This window comes from Balaenoptera borealis (genome assembly GCF_965194805.1).
Source record: "Balaenoptera borealis genome assembly, chromosome: 14".
NCBI classification, from domain to species: Eukaryota; Metazoa; Chordata; class Mammalia; order Artiodactyla; family Balaenopteridae; genus Balaenoptera; species Balaenoptera borealis.
The window spans coordinates 51674034-51688849 of NC_138875.1; the positions used below are offsets into that span (position 1 = coordinate 51674034).

The 14816-nt window shown below is 45.0% G+C and overlaps 1 protein-coding gene across 9 annotated transcripts in view; it reads left to right on the forward strand.

Annotated features, from left to right (window-relative positions):
- Window positions 1-14816, forward strand: part of TMEM241 (transmembrane protein 241) — a 112277-nt gene that overhangs the window by 43917 nt on the left and 53544 nt on the right. For 8 of the 9 annotated variants that reach the window (XR_014234003.1, XR_014234004.1, XR_014234005.1 and 5 more), the window contains exons 6-10: window positions 5179-5204; window positions 8541-8592; window positions 10558-10606; window positions 11725-11770; window positions 12889-12924. Coding sequence is in view for 6 of the 9 variants with exons in the window: in XM_082353601.1 (XP_082209727.1) it covers window positions 5179-5204; window positions 8541-8592; window positions 10558-10606; window positions 11725-11770; window positions 12889-12924 (209 nt within the window). In the remaining 3 variants the exon portion in view is untranslated. The remainder of the gene's footprint in view (window positions 1-5178; window positions 5205-8540; window positions 8593-10557; window positions 10607-11724; window positions 11771-12888; window positions 12925-14816) is intronic. The other variant, XM_082353606.1, reaches the window with a different exon arrangement.

Genomic DNA, 14816 nt, shown 5'->3' on the forward strand with positions numbered 1-14816 from the left:
CGGGGACAGAGAGACACCTTTCCTGTGGCCAAGGCCACTCCACACACCACCGCTCCCGGGGGACCTTTCTGACACATGGATCTGATCATGTTCCCCTACATACAGCCCTTCAGGACCACCCAGAAGCTACCTGGAGGCCTGCAAAGCCCTTCGCCACCTGGGCCCCATCCACCTCTCTGGCTTCAGAAATTCCAGCCACAACCAAACTTCTCACTTTCCCTAGACCATGTCGTAGTGTTTCTCTCCTCTGATCTGTCAGCAAACCTCTTCGTGCACCCCTGTCCCATTCACTCTATGAATATTTCTACGTCCCTGTGTACGTGGCCACCGTGCCAGGCCCGGGTCTGCAGTCGTAAGCAAGAGGCATGATTGCTGCTCTTACAGAGCATCAGCCCAGAAGGGGAGACAGACGTTAAACTAAGAATTAGAACCACCTGCTCGATTGTGTGGCCAGAGCAGGCCACTCTGGGGAGGTGACATTAAACACAGACAAAGGATGAGCAGGAGTTAGACATGGGGGAGAGGGGAGTGCTCCCTGGAAGAGGAAGCAGCAGACGCAAAGGACCAGGCATAGGAAGGGACTTGGCGGAAGTCATTCTGGGCTGTGTGGCTGGAGCTTGATGAGAAAGAGGGGGGGGGCTTAGGACGAGGCTGGAGACGGGCCTCTGGGGCTGAGCTAGGAATTTGGGATTTATGCTGAGTGCACTGGGAGCTGGGAGGAGCCGGATGTGTTATAAGGCCCACAGACACTGAGCAGCTTCACAGTGTTAAAAGCTCCCCCAGTTTCTGCGGAGGAGAACGGATTACAGGAGGCGAGGGAAGCCTGTAGTGACTCCAGCCAGGCTCCGTACTTCAGGCTAATCTGCCGGCAGTGGGAACCTTCCCTGACACCTCAGGCAGCTTGGGCACCTTCAGCTGACATTTTACTTATCACACCAGCTTGCAGTTTCCATATGTCATCAATTCTATCATGTGCTTCTTTTTTTCACATCTAAAATTTTCACTATCGGGACTTCCCTGGTGGTCCAGTGGTTAAGTGCTTCCACTGCAGGGGGCACAGGTTCGATCCCTGGTCAGGGAACTAAGATCCCACATGCTGCATGGTGTGGTCAAAAAAATAAATAAATAAAAATAAAATAATTCTTTAAAAAATAAAAAATAAGTTTTCACTATCTGAAATCAGGGTGCTTTTATAGTCAATGGTATGTCCTGGTCTAATGTTTTTGTTTTTGTTTTTTTCTTAGTAGTATAAAAAGTACTAATTTTACAATCAGTGGCATCTTAAATTCAGCGAAATACAGTATGATTTTCCCTGTGTCTCTGCCTGCTTCCAGCCCTCTCACTGCAGTGACCCTGTGGTTGGGTTTTTTTTTGGAGCCCCAGGTCTCAGCCCAAGGACTGGAGCTGAGCTGAAATATTCACTAACTGGTCACTTAGGTTCCAGGAGCTGCTCAGGTTCTGGGAGACTAGTCAGACCCTGACTCAATTCCACTCAAATTCCAAAGAAGCCTTCTTATTCACAAAATGGATACCTTTTGTGTGAATTAAAAATGAAGATTTACCTGGTCTAGGGACGAGATCCAGGCATCTTCATGGGATACTGCTTCTTTCTTTTTTTTTGGGCCGTACCATGTGGGATGTGGGTTCTTAATTCCCTGACCAGGGATAGAACCTGCACCCCCTGCATTGGAAGCGCGCTGTCTTAACCACTGGACCACCTGGGAAGTCCCTTCACGGGGTATTGCTTCTTGATGGACAAGTCAGATCAGGTAGGAGAAGGTGAGGGTGGGACATGGGGCTGGAGGGTCCTCGGTGTGTTTCCACCAAGCAGAGCCCAAGGGCCAGACTCCCAGACCAAGAGGACCTTTCCTCGGAAGCAATTGGGTGAATACCAAAATATTGTGAATCTTCAACTCCATTTCATTACTGACACAAAACAACATCATTTCTTGTCGGGGAAAATTAGGAAACAATTGAGTGGGTTACATATCTATTTAGTTATTTTTAAAAAACCCCTTTCTTTCCTTTATGAATATCATAAGATATAATAAGTCGTAGAAAATGCAGAGAAAAAAAATGTCAGAAATCAACTGTGATCTTACTTCTAGAGGAAACGACTTCATTCTTTCAGTTCAGACATACGTAGAATATTTACAGAAATGATAAAATACATCCTATTTTTCCATTGATCGATTTGTTGGAATCCCTAAATGCCTCATTTCTCTCCACATGGAACTCAGTGTGTTGGCCGGTCCCTGTTTGCAGATTTGTAGGTGGTTTCTAGTAGTTTGGCATTAAAATCTGCCCTGTGATGAAGATGACCGTGATATGTGCTTCATATGATTTATATTTCCTGATCATTCAGCCTGGAGCCATGACCAAGCGACTGGGTGTCATGAGGAACATGGTTGGACACCGCCTCTCAGACTTGACCTGTGACTCCAGATGAGGGCTCTTTGGTCCGTTATGTGTCAGGTTTCCCTAGAATGGCCTTGGGAGAGTAGAGTTGACCTCTTCATGACCTCGCTCCCAGATGATGAGAATAAGCTCCATCTGGGCTGTGGTTCATTGTCACCATCCATAACTAGTTCTTTGTGTATGTGCACACACACACACACACAGTTTGACTCTAAGTTAGCGTGTGGCTTGTGGAATTAGTCTCACTAACTTGCAGATATATTTGTCACGGTTTAACCTTAGAATACGGCTATTCATTCATTGGTTCGCTCGACATTTATGAAGTATATGCTACATGTCAAACATCTTGCTAGGTCTACAGCTACAGATGTGGAGAGACACATTTATCACCCTCCCAGAACTCAGGCTGAATGGGGAGCTGACATGTAAACAGGTGCTGGGATACCCATAGAATGTCCTATGGGCTGGAACAGGCGTGTGAGTGCACTGGGGGGCGACCGCTGGTAAGTCTGCTTGCAAGGGCCAGATTTGAACCCAGTCACGCAAATGGGTAGGAATTTTCTGGGCACTCCAGGCAGAGAGGAAGCAGCCAATGAAGGCCAGTGGCCTGAAAGGGCCGGTGGGTGTCACTGCAGGACTGGCTGTGACAGAACAGAGTCCAAAAGGGTCAGGCTCTGGAGCGCGATCGCCTGGGCGCACACCCTGTGATCCCGAGCAACTTACCTGATTTCTCTGTGCTTCAGCATCCTCATCTGTAGCACGTAACCCAGGACTGTACATTAACCCGCAGTGACACGAGTCAATATGTGTCGAGCACCTAGGACAGCACCAGCAGTCCTCAGAGCGCGTTAGCTTACCCAGAGCGGCGTCAGCTACTTACTGTGACTTTGGCAAGGTGACTCTTGAGGAGTTATAGTGACCCACGCAGAGCTGAGATGTCATTGGGACTTATCACTGGGTGATTTGGGGACCGAGGGGCTTGCGGAGGGGAATCCCGGACACAGACCCCTTGGATGCTCTCGGAGCCTTGGGGGCTGGAGCTCCGTAATGAATTTCTCGCTGGTTTTCACTCTCCATGTCTCAGGTTCTGGGCTCCTGTAGTCAGAGGAGGTCAAAATAAAAAGGACTCTCTCCTCTGTGGGATGGGCACACTCCTTCAGGCACTAGGGTTGATTTGCTGCCCTGTAACGGAAGCCCCCAAGCACCTGCTGGTGAACATGTCACTCATGGAAGAGTTGAGCATTCATTCTTCTTCCTCCAAACTCTGGAGAGGTCAGCTTTATTTAGCTCAGAATCTTTTAGTGACACGTTTTCCCATGTTGGGGGCAATTATCCAGGTGGGAGCCAGGTCACCTCCGCGTGTGTCGTCCTTTCTGTACTGAAGGGATAAGTGTCCCCACCGGGGGGCAGTGGAGTCAAGGTTGGCTTTGCCTTTGGTCTCTGCTGAGGCCGGTTCCACAAAGATGAGAGATAACGTATAAGAGATAACAAAGGATCTAAAGTTGGGAGCCACTGCTTTGTACACACACATCGTGTGTTTATTAAAACAATGCATTGTGGATTATTTAGTCACACATGAAAGCTTAAGATAGCCTTCATAGCAAACCACATGTTTCTCTTGCCAGTGCTTTACTTTTTTTAAAAATTGAGATATAATTGACAGATAAAATTATATTTGTTTCAGGTGTTCAATATAATGATTCAATGTTTGTATATATTTTGAAATGATCAACACAATAAGTCTAGTTAACATCCATCACCAAGCATTTGTATTTCCTGTGATGAGAAGTTTTAAGATTTACTCTCTTAGCAACTTTCGAATATATTCAGTACAATATGGTGTTAACTATAGTCACTGCACTGTATGTTACGTCCCCAGGCTTTGCTTATTTTATAATAACTGAAATTTTGTACCTTTTGAGTGCTTCATTTTTAAACAATTTGTTCATAGTTCACACTTTATCTGAGCTGGAGTAAAAGAAAATTGCAGTTTGTCCTCAACTAGCAAAATAATCTGAAATGTCCAGAATTAATCTATTATCTTGCCTGACCATTTCCCCTGTCAAATATGAAAAAAATCTATGCTTCTTCCTGCTAGAGCTTTCTTCCCAAGTGCCAAGGACTAATTCCCTTAAAGTGACCAATAAAAAGGAGGTAACAAAGGTAGAGTATGCATTAGAATTTCTTCATTTCAGGGAGCTCTAAACGGCAACTTTAGATTTCCCCAATCTGCCCTTTTTTCCTTCTCTCTAGGGGTGGAGTCAAATGTCCCTTCTCCTTTTTTCTGTTTCCTAATTTACACATCATACCAGAGAATTTATAGCAGTGCTCAGGGTCAGAGCTGGATTAATGAAAGGAAAATTTAGAGACAGACCAGAAGAGAAGTTGAACAAGAGCTTAATTTCTTTTCCTACACAGGGTACATTGATTTCTCTCTCCTTTTCATGGTGTGTAAGATATTCGAAGGCTTGGGCGTGGCATCATTTTGCTTTTTTGTGGGTAAACATAGCTCTAATGGTGAGAGTGGTAAAACTACTCATCCAGAGTGCTTTGCTGAAGTGACTCAACTCTGGACCTCTGAGTCATCCTTCATTTGGTCCAAGCAGAAAAAGCCTCAATAAATACTGAAGTGCAGCAAGTTGTTAAGCCCCCAATAAACTTATTCATAATTTATGTGCCTCTTGATCTAAATATTTACTTTTAAGGGGAGCAAAAAAGAGTTTTTAAAGACTAACTGTACGTCTCTTTATTTTCATACAGAAAACATCTCCTGCAAAGATCTGTAGGTAAGTTTAAACAAAAACAAAAAACAACAACTTCACAAACATCTAAAATAGAAGATTTAACCTGATAGTAACTTCGATGAGAAACCGTCTGTTGACAATTCATACTTGAGAGTTGACAGAGGAATTTATTACAGACACTTATATATCCCTATTTTGTGTCTTATTCTCAAATTTGCTCTTTTTTTTTCTGAAATATTTTATCCCTAAGGGGAAAACAACTCGTGCTAGATTTCAGCCATTGATGCCCAGAATTTCACTAAGAGTTGTGCAAGACTGATGAAGAATGAAAATGGAAAAATGGAAATGACTTAAAGTTTTAAAAATAATGTTTGAACCTCATTGGGTTTTTAAGAATTCCCATGGTGGAGAAAGTACTGCCTGCGAATCCACGGATCTGAGTCGTGGTCTTGGGCCACACGGCGCCGTGACCGTGGGCAGGTTTCATACCTCTCTGTGCCTCAGTTTTCCCAGCTGAAACATGAACTGGGCTGGACCCTCTGGCAGGTCCCTGTGCTCCTGTTGTGCTAATTCTGACCTGGATACCTTGTCCTCTGGTGGCCATCCTGCTTCCTTGGCAGTAGCTGCGAAGCTCGGTCCTGAAGATAGAAAACCAGCAGAATGTTTTGATACGTGGATTTAGGACTTTTTGTTTCATATATTTCTGGGCTTTCATCCAATCTCCTTTTTTTTGCCTTTATTACAGGCTGCTACTTGAAGAAAAAAAAAATCCCACTGTCAGGACGCATCCTCTTGTTTAAAATATTAACAGGTGTTAAAGAGAGGCATTAAAACCCATTTATGCCTGATGTAATCAGGTGTTGCTCAAGGCCAAGTTTGGTGGGAAACCAGGGGCTGCCTCACACCTGGCACTTCTCCCCTCAGCCCTGAGGGCTTGTCTGCTTGAGGGGATCTAATGCTCATTGCCTGTGGATGGGGAAGCATCCTGCATCCTCTAAAGCCTCTGTCCACTGCAGGCAGATGCCAAAGCCATGAGGGTTCTCCTCTCCCCCAGCCTACAACCTGCCTATTCCTGTGCAGTCCCAGAAACCCTCCTGGACAACCTCCCTCCTCTCACCCGACCCTGGCCTCCGAATCCCTCAGCAGTCGGGTGCCGGGGGATCGTCTCAAGGCTGTTTGCGTGTGTGCCTTTAAAGTTGGCGAGGCTATAGGAGCGGGTGGATTGGAGTGGTTAGAACTGGTCCCGCGTTGTCCTGCCCTTCCTGAGGCCCTGAGGCCCCAGCTCTGAGGGTTCCTCTGTGCCCATCCTCCTGCCTCAGGCCCAGCAGCCGTGCTAGTCTTTTAAGGGGTACACTGTGTGATGACAACAGTGAGGACTGTGTGTGTGTGGGGGGGGGTTGTGGACAGAATTGATTAGCATCACTATTGCCAGTGTACTTAGGTGATGAGTATCAGGTTGTTGTGTATTACGTATATATATGAAGTAATAAAGAATTTGATACGTATATAGAACATATATTGGTGTGAGATGTCATATGATAAAGTCCCCTAACAGTGAAAATGCTGTATTCACTGCCCCCGTTTATGTCTTTGATCCTTTGCTGTTCGCCACGTAATGCAGTGGTCAGAAGGGACCCAACCCTGAATATTGTTGTTGCATCATAAAATGGAAAGAGGGGGAAAGAGCATGTGGTCCTTTGGGTTTTGTGTTTTCTGGTGCCTTTCTTTAGGAGGAGAGAATGATTAGGAAAAGCTATAGGCCAAGATATTTTGGTATATGAAACCCATATACCATCTAAAAACCACTGATTTCTAAGCCAAAAAGTATCTCCAAATCGACTTTCTAATGAATGAGAAAATGTGAAAATATCTGTGATTGGCAATGTTACTTTTTTGTGCAAGAATTATAAAAAAAACCTTTTGTTATGGAAATTTCTAAACAGATATAAAAGTAGACCGAATAGTATAATGAAGCTCTGTAGACTCATCCCCCAGATTCAACAGTTTTCAACTTAAGCCTCTACCCAGCGCCTCATTTCAGCAAATCCCAGGCATTGTAGCATTTCAGCCATAAATATTTTGGTATGTATAAGAGATTTTTTTCTAATGAAACTTTTTTTTTGTTTGTTTTATTTTATTATTATTATTTTTGGCCATGCTTCGTGGCTTGCAGGATCTTCGTTCCCCAACCAGGGACTGAACCCCTGCCCTTGGCAGTGAAAGCGCCGAGTCCTAACTACTGGACCGCCAGGGAATTCCCTTATTTGGGAAAAAGTTTAAACGGATAGAAAAACTGCAAGAAAATTACAATGAACTCCCATATACCTTTTACCTAGATTCACCCACTGATAACGTTTTTTGTATTTGCTTTCTTTCTCTCTCCATATATACATATGTACATATATATCACATAAAATATGTAAGAATATATACATAATTATTCTTACTCTTATTTTTTTCTGAACCATTTGGGAATAAGTTGCAGGGGTTATGACTCTACCCGTAAGTACTGCAAAGCGTATCTCCTAAAAATAAGAAGCTCTTGTATAACCACAGTACAATGATTAAGTTTAGAAAATTAACATCGGCTACAATACTGTTATGTAATATTGAGTCGATGTTCAAATTTGGCCAATTATCCCGATATTGTCTTTTATAGTAATCTCTTCCTCCAAAGATGTCATGTCTCTTTCGTATCCTTTAATCTGGAACAGTTTCTCGACATTTTATTGCCTTTCATTGCCTTCATAGTTTGAATAGTGTAAGCCCATTGTTTTGTGGACTGTCCCTGAATTTGGGTTTGTCTCAGTGTTTCCTTGTGATTCAGTCCAGGTTATGCATATTTGGCAGGAATACCACATGAGTGACGTTGTGCCCTTCTCAGTACATCATATCAGGAGGCACATGATGTAGCTCTGTCCCACTATTGGAGATGTTAAGTTTGATCATTTGGATAAGGCGATAAGTTTGCAATGTGCTTTCTGTGGTGTTTTCTTATTGGTAAGCGGAATAACTGTAGTCTGCTTGCCCAATTTTCCACTAGTGTATTTTTGGGGATCAGTAGTTTAAAGAAGCCTTCTTTTTTATATACTGTTTTTCTCAAGTGAGCCAGCTGTGGTTTTGCACATGTCCTGCAAATGCCTGTCTCTGGGAAGATGGCTAGCCGAGCCCCAGAGAAGAAACTTGGTGTCAGCAGAGCACATAATTGAAAACTACATGGGTAGTGAGGTTCTCAGAGGATGAACGGGGGAATTGGGTGTGGTCTCATGAGATCTTTGCCTCATCCGAGCTCCAGTCTGTGTATTTCAACCTCCACACTCTCCGGGACTCACCCTTGATGTTGACAAGTGAAGCTGTGTGTTTACCTCCTCTCCACAGTGCCCTCTTCCTCCTGGCTGCCGCAGGGTGCCTGCCCTTCAACGACTCCCAGGTGAGTTCAGGCAGACTCACTTTGCCTTCCAGGTATCTCTGAAGCCTGCGTGGATGAGCAGAATTTCCGAATCCTTCCTTTGAGAAGCAGGATAGCCCTGGTCTATACAAAGGCATGTAAAAGCAAACTTTTGGGGCCCTAGGGCACCTTTTGGCCAGGCCAACCCCTCTCCTCAGGTCTCTGCCTTCTCCCAAGGCTGCAGCAGGGGAGCCCGCAGACCTTGGGCCTCTGGGTGCCGCGATGGGGGCGGGCCACCCTCTGTACCTGCTGGGAGGACCTGCATGTCCAAATGACTCCAGCCCCACACACTGAGGCGAAGTTGATTTTCTTTTCCTCTCCTCCCAAGGGCCTCATCTGCACAGTGATTTTCACTTTGTCAGACTGAGTTTTTCTTTATTAGGCATTGAGAACCCACCCCCACCTCCAGGAGTCATCTCATTTCGGGCTCTTTTTTTTCTTTCTTTTCTTCCCCAGCATTTATTCAGTTTCCGTCAAGTGTTAGGCACCGAGCCAGGCTCTGGGGGCACAAGGAGGAATTGCCGTCATCCAGGCAGAAGTCGGAGTCTAGTCAGAACAAAGGGGAGGGGGCAGACGATGAACAGATAATTATAACACAGGGAGGCCAGGGCTCTGTCCGGGGAGGTGTGGGATCCTTCGAGGCTCAGAGCAGGAATAGGGAGCTTGCTGTGTGCCAGGCTCTGTGCCAGTGCTTTAGTGCCTTATTTTATTTAATCTCACAGCAATTCCACAAGGGTAGCAGCTATTATTATCTCCATTTCATAGCTGAAGAATAACGAGGCCCAAAAGGTCACCAGCTAACAAATAAGTGGGGATTTTAGAATTTAACCCAGATCTTTATTTTTCTTTCTTTCTTTCTTTTTTTTTTTTTTAAGTCACTGATCCTTTATTTTGTTCCAGTTAATATATCAAGTATTAGTAACATGAAAGCTATCATATATTGAACACTTAGCACTGTGCTAAGACCTTTGTATACTCTGTTTCATTTAATTCTCACAACAAACCTTGAATAGTTAGGATTCGTATTTTACAGAGGAAGAAACAGACTTAGATTAACATAATTTTTTCAGCTGCTTGGTATAGTCAGTGTGTGGATGGTGGCACAACCAGTCTTCAAACCTAGACTTGTCTGCCTCCAAAAGACATTTTTAATTACCATGCTAGTTTATAGCAGATGGGCAATAGTCTTTTGGATGTGGGGAAGGGAAGGGGGCAAGAGAATTAACCCAGATCTTTCTGATGCTGGAGCCAGGCTCTGCTTACTGTACCTAAATCTTGAAGGGTGAGGAGGAGCAAGCCAGGAGAAGAAGGCAGGTACGGACAGAGCCCTAGAGGTGTCCTGAGTGGCCTGTGATTCAACTTTATTGAGCACCTACTATGTGTGCGTCCCTGGGCAAATTCCTGCCCTCTTGGAATTAATCATCTAGTGCGGGGTGGCGACAGAGACAGGTCACAAGTTAAACAGAGTGTGTCGGGTGAGATAAATGGAAAAAATAAGGAAGGGCAGAAGAGGCGGGAGTGCCCCTCAGCTGAGTTGGCCAGGGACGTGCAAGTTCTCTTTCTCTGGAGGGGGATGGGCAGTGGATGGGACTGGTTGGGTTGACAGGAGCTTGTCATAGGGATTCTTGGGTGTCCTGAGTTTGGATTTCATCCTCAAGTCACTGGGGGATGACTGGATTGATTTTAAGCAATAGGCGGCACCATCAGGTCTACTTTTTAGAGATGCAGTGCTGGGGAGTGGGGGGGATGGGGAAAGAGATGCTGGAGGCAGGGAGCCCTGTTAGGAAATGTTGTAGGCAACTGGGTGAGAAATAAGGAGGGACTGGCCCAAGGCCCCAGAGTCCTGTCTGGCACCATGCCTGGCACTGTGCACTGATGTTTAGTGTTTCTGATCCCGTTTGTCTGTACTTACAGCCATTTTTTTTTTTTTTTAATCTTGTGTTACAGTTTGATCCAGATGGTTATTTCTGGGCTGTAATTCACTTATTCTGCGTAGGTAAGGGTTTTTTAATAAATTTATTTATTTATTCATTTTTGGCTGTGTTGGGTCTTTGTTGCTGTGTGGGCTTTCCTCTAGTTCTGGTGAGCGGGGGCTACTCTTTGTTGCGGTGCGTGGGCTTCTCACTGCAGTGGCTTCTCTTATTGCGGAGCACGGGCTCTAGGCGTGTGGGCTTCAGTAGTTGTGGTGCACGGGCTCTAGAGCGCAGGCTCAGTAGTTGTGGCACACGGGCTTAGTTGCTCCGTGACATGTGGGATCATCCCAGACCAGGGCTTGAACCCGTGTCCCCTGCATCGACAGGCGGATTCTCAACCACTGTGCCACCAGGGAAGCCCCATCAGTAAGTTTTTAAAGAAGTCTTACTGAAACAATTGAGACTTATTATTCCTTATCATATATCCACTTTTTAGTGATCCTGGACAATAGGAAGATTAAATCCAAGGTGTCAAGGTTAAAATTAAATGGGCATTTTTCTGGTTTGATTTTCCTGTTTTGGAGTTTTCCTGAAATGTTTGCAGTTTCCATAGAGTCTCACCTTTCTCATGACAAACATTAATTAACTCGCCAGGGCCCAGGCTTCGCTTGCTCAAATCCACTTGTGCAGTGCTGGTTGGTCTTCTCTAAAAATGGTGAGAAGAGATCCAGATGCAGAGGTTTGTGTCAAAAACACTCTCTTTCAGCAGTATACCAAAAAAAAAAAATTAAGTGGGTGAAATAAAAGGATCATCTACTTTATTTCAAACCAATGTTTCCTATCTGTAGTCTTAGGGGGATCAAACAGTGCCCTGACTTTGTGACACATGGGTCAGAAGTCCAGCGGTGTTTCTCATGTGCACCATCAAAGGAAATCCAGGCTTCCTGTTAATGGTGTCCTTCTGGGGACCACGAGCCTTTCCAGCCCAGCACTCTCTCTATGAACTGCATCATCTGGGGGATTAGTGAATGTGCATCCTTGAAATTCTCCGAAGTGCTCTTTGTCGCCCCCTATTGGCTGCGGGTGACCCTTGCAGGGAAGAGGGGCCCTTCTCCCTGCAGATTTCATGCTTCCCAGGAAGCACCAGCCGCTCCCTCCACAGAATGCCACGTGCCAGTGACTTGTGTTGCTTCCTTTCCAGGGGCTTATAAGATACTACAGAAATCCCAGAAACCCAACGCGTTAAGGTAAACTTTTAAAGTTTGGTGAGTCGTCATTTGGTTAAAGGAAAGGGGTGAGACCCACGGAGTCGTGAGCTTCTTCCTTCAGCCAGAGACTCCATGAGTCCAGGATGGGGGGAGGGCAGCAGGCCGGGTCCATCAGTACCTGAACCACCGCCAGCGATGTGCGAAGAGCCTGGAAGTCTCTCTCCTCTTCCTTCAGGGCGGCTGTTTAGATGACATTTTGACAAAAATTGCATGACCGGCTGCCTTGGGCCCCAGTTCACTTCCTGCAGCTCAGAGGCACAAGTCTTTTTTCTTGTATCTCCAACCCCTTCCTAACTTTAGACCCAGAAGTCTCCCCCGTCACCAGCTCTGTTCTGGGGTAAAATGAGGCCTTTGTTGAGGGCAGTCAGTGGAACAGAGTTGCTGAATGTAAATGAAAAAGATGAGAATTCAGGCCTCGGTTGGGCTGGAGCCGCCAGGTCAGAGCCCTCCACTGGCCAGCTGGCCCCTGGGTTTCGGGGCCGCCTGAGGGCCACAAAGAAAGGTCTGAAGGGACTGACTCCTGGGAGAAGGTTATACATGCTGAGGGTATGTGATGGGTCCCTAGAGCACCATTTTTTCTTTGAATAAAGTGTTTTTTCAGCAAGAAGCCAGTAGAGTTGTTAGATAAAATACAGGATACCCAGGTAAATTTGAATTTCAGATAAGCAGCGAATAATTTTTTTAGTTTAAGTATGTTTCATGCAATATTTGGATCATACTTATACTAAAACATTATTCTTTATGTGAAATTCAGATTTATTTGGGTGTCCTGTATTTTTATTTGTCAAGTATGGTAGCCCTAGAAGCCAGTCCAGTGACCTGAGAGAGCTGACACTCCTTTTAAAATGGCAAATGTACACATAATCGGCCACAAGTGAAAATGCATGTGATAGTACTAAATTGGAAATGTTTTTAAAAAACGAGCCAGGAAATGGTTTTGAATATAAAGTACTTTTCTTAGTGTTTATTAATGATTTATAAATGTAGGAACTTGTACATAGATCTAATTTATTAATGGAAGAAAATGACTATTTTGTGTATGTTAAACACATATTATTTCACCTTTTATTTATTTATTTATTTTTCTCATTTCTTAGTGACATTGACCAGCAGTACTTAAACTATCTATTCAGGTAAAATATAATTTAAATTTTCAAAGAATAACTCATATTCTTCTAGAGCTAATGGATTTTTATTTTCCAATAATGTATATATTTTCTATTAATTAATTTTTTTATTGGAGTATAGTTGATTTACAGCATTGTGTTAGTTTCTGCTGTACAGCAAAGTGAGTCAGTTATATCCAGTAATATTTGGATAAGGGAGATCTGAGCCAGTGTGCCTGCCTGCCAGGAAGGCAAGCTAAATAATTGGTGAGATGATCAGAATTGCGGAAACTAAATAGTAGTCCTGCCGTTAGGCCAGGCAAGAAGGGCTTCCATCCAGCCCCGCACTTCAGAGAGCCATGCCTCTCCCCAAGGCATATGGAGTCTGTAAGGCTAAGAGCCCACACCCTTCCTTCTAGACTGGGACTTGGAATTTCCTACCCAAGTGGATTCCAAGGCCTCCCTGGGTCTGTCTTCTTAACTCATTCCGAGACCCAATGGATGTCCAAAGAAAGGCTGTTAGTATGAGGGATGTGGATGGGGGGTGGGCTTGCAGACTGAGGTGTCCACACACACATGTTTGAGGTCCTTGGGTGCAGGCTGGAGCCTGGTGTCGGAGAGAAGAGGGTGCACTGGGAGCTGGGAGCCAGAGGCAGGCTCTCTCCACACCACCACCTTCTGACAAGAAGCTCCAAGGACTCCACGAATTCTAAATTTTAATCTGGACTTTCAGGTTGCTTTGAAGGTGTATTTGTTAAGGTAGGATGAAGTTTGAGGCTTGATTTATAATATGTAAGTATAGTATATGGATTTCCATTTGTACCGTTGCCCCAAGCCAAGTAAAGAATAGGGGTTGGCTGCTATAGGGGTTGGGAGTATTCTTGCATTCTGAGAGCCCCACATGGTGCACTGAGGGACCTAATTGAGAAAGTGAGGTTTTGCTGTCCAGAACTCAAGTTTGCCTAATGCAACAACATTCAGTCCAGAGGACCAAGGTCGGAGAGGTGCCTCTCAGCCTTTGGCCACATGGATTTCTGCAGGAAGTTAGCTTAAAACGTTCAAGAGCTGTGTTCTCTACCTACAGGTAAAGTTCCTAAATATCTTAGTATTTATGAAAATGCCTTTTTGAAGACAGGATTCAACCCAAACATAGCTGGGGCCTCTTTTGTACTCAATGGAACAGTCATTAGTTCCACTCTGCCCAGACCCACCAGCTGCCTTTTCAAGAGGTGTTTCTGAAAATGCAGAAGACTCTTGGTGTTTGAAATGTTTCCATGACATCGGAGTACTTTAGGCAGCTCTTTTTCCCCACAGAGCTTATAGGCAAGGCGAGCAGCAGAGGGTTTTGGGGGTGGAAAAAAACAGCCACTGTGACCCCCAGCTAGTTCTCCTGCCCTGCCCCCTCCTTGCCCTCCCCCGTGTGAGGGTGTCACTGCCTGGGAGACAGGTGCTTAAGGCTTCCTGCCTCAGCCCGCTGCACACCCCGCTAAAGCCACGCTGCTGTTTCCACGTCTTCTTTCAGTACAAGTGATGAAGATGAACCAGGGCTGAGATTCGATTTCCCACAGGCCCTGGGTATCAGCATCCAGAGATCTGCGTTCGCTCAGCTCTGTAGGGCAAGCTGTGCCTGTAGGTGCCAGCCCGGAGCTCTGCCTGCTGGTTTGAAAACATAGGGAGAACCTGCTATGTATCTGGCCCTGCTAAATACTTGAGCTCCAAAGATGAATAAAATATGGTGCTTGCTCCACAGGACATCACAGTGTAGGAACTAGGAGGGTGTAACTCTATATTTACAAAATTCAGACATGGACTAGAGAGCCAACTCTTTTATTTAATTATCTCTTTTTTTTAACTCCCTAGTGTTTTCTTTTAGAGTCACCCTTTGGGGTGATTCCGATGATGGCATTTGGGATACCATG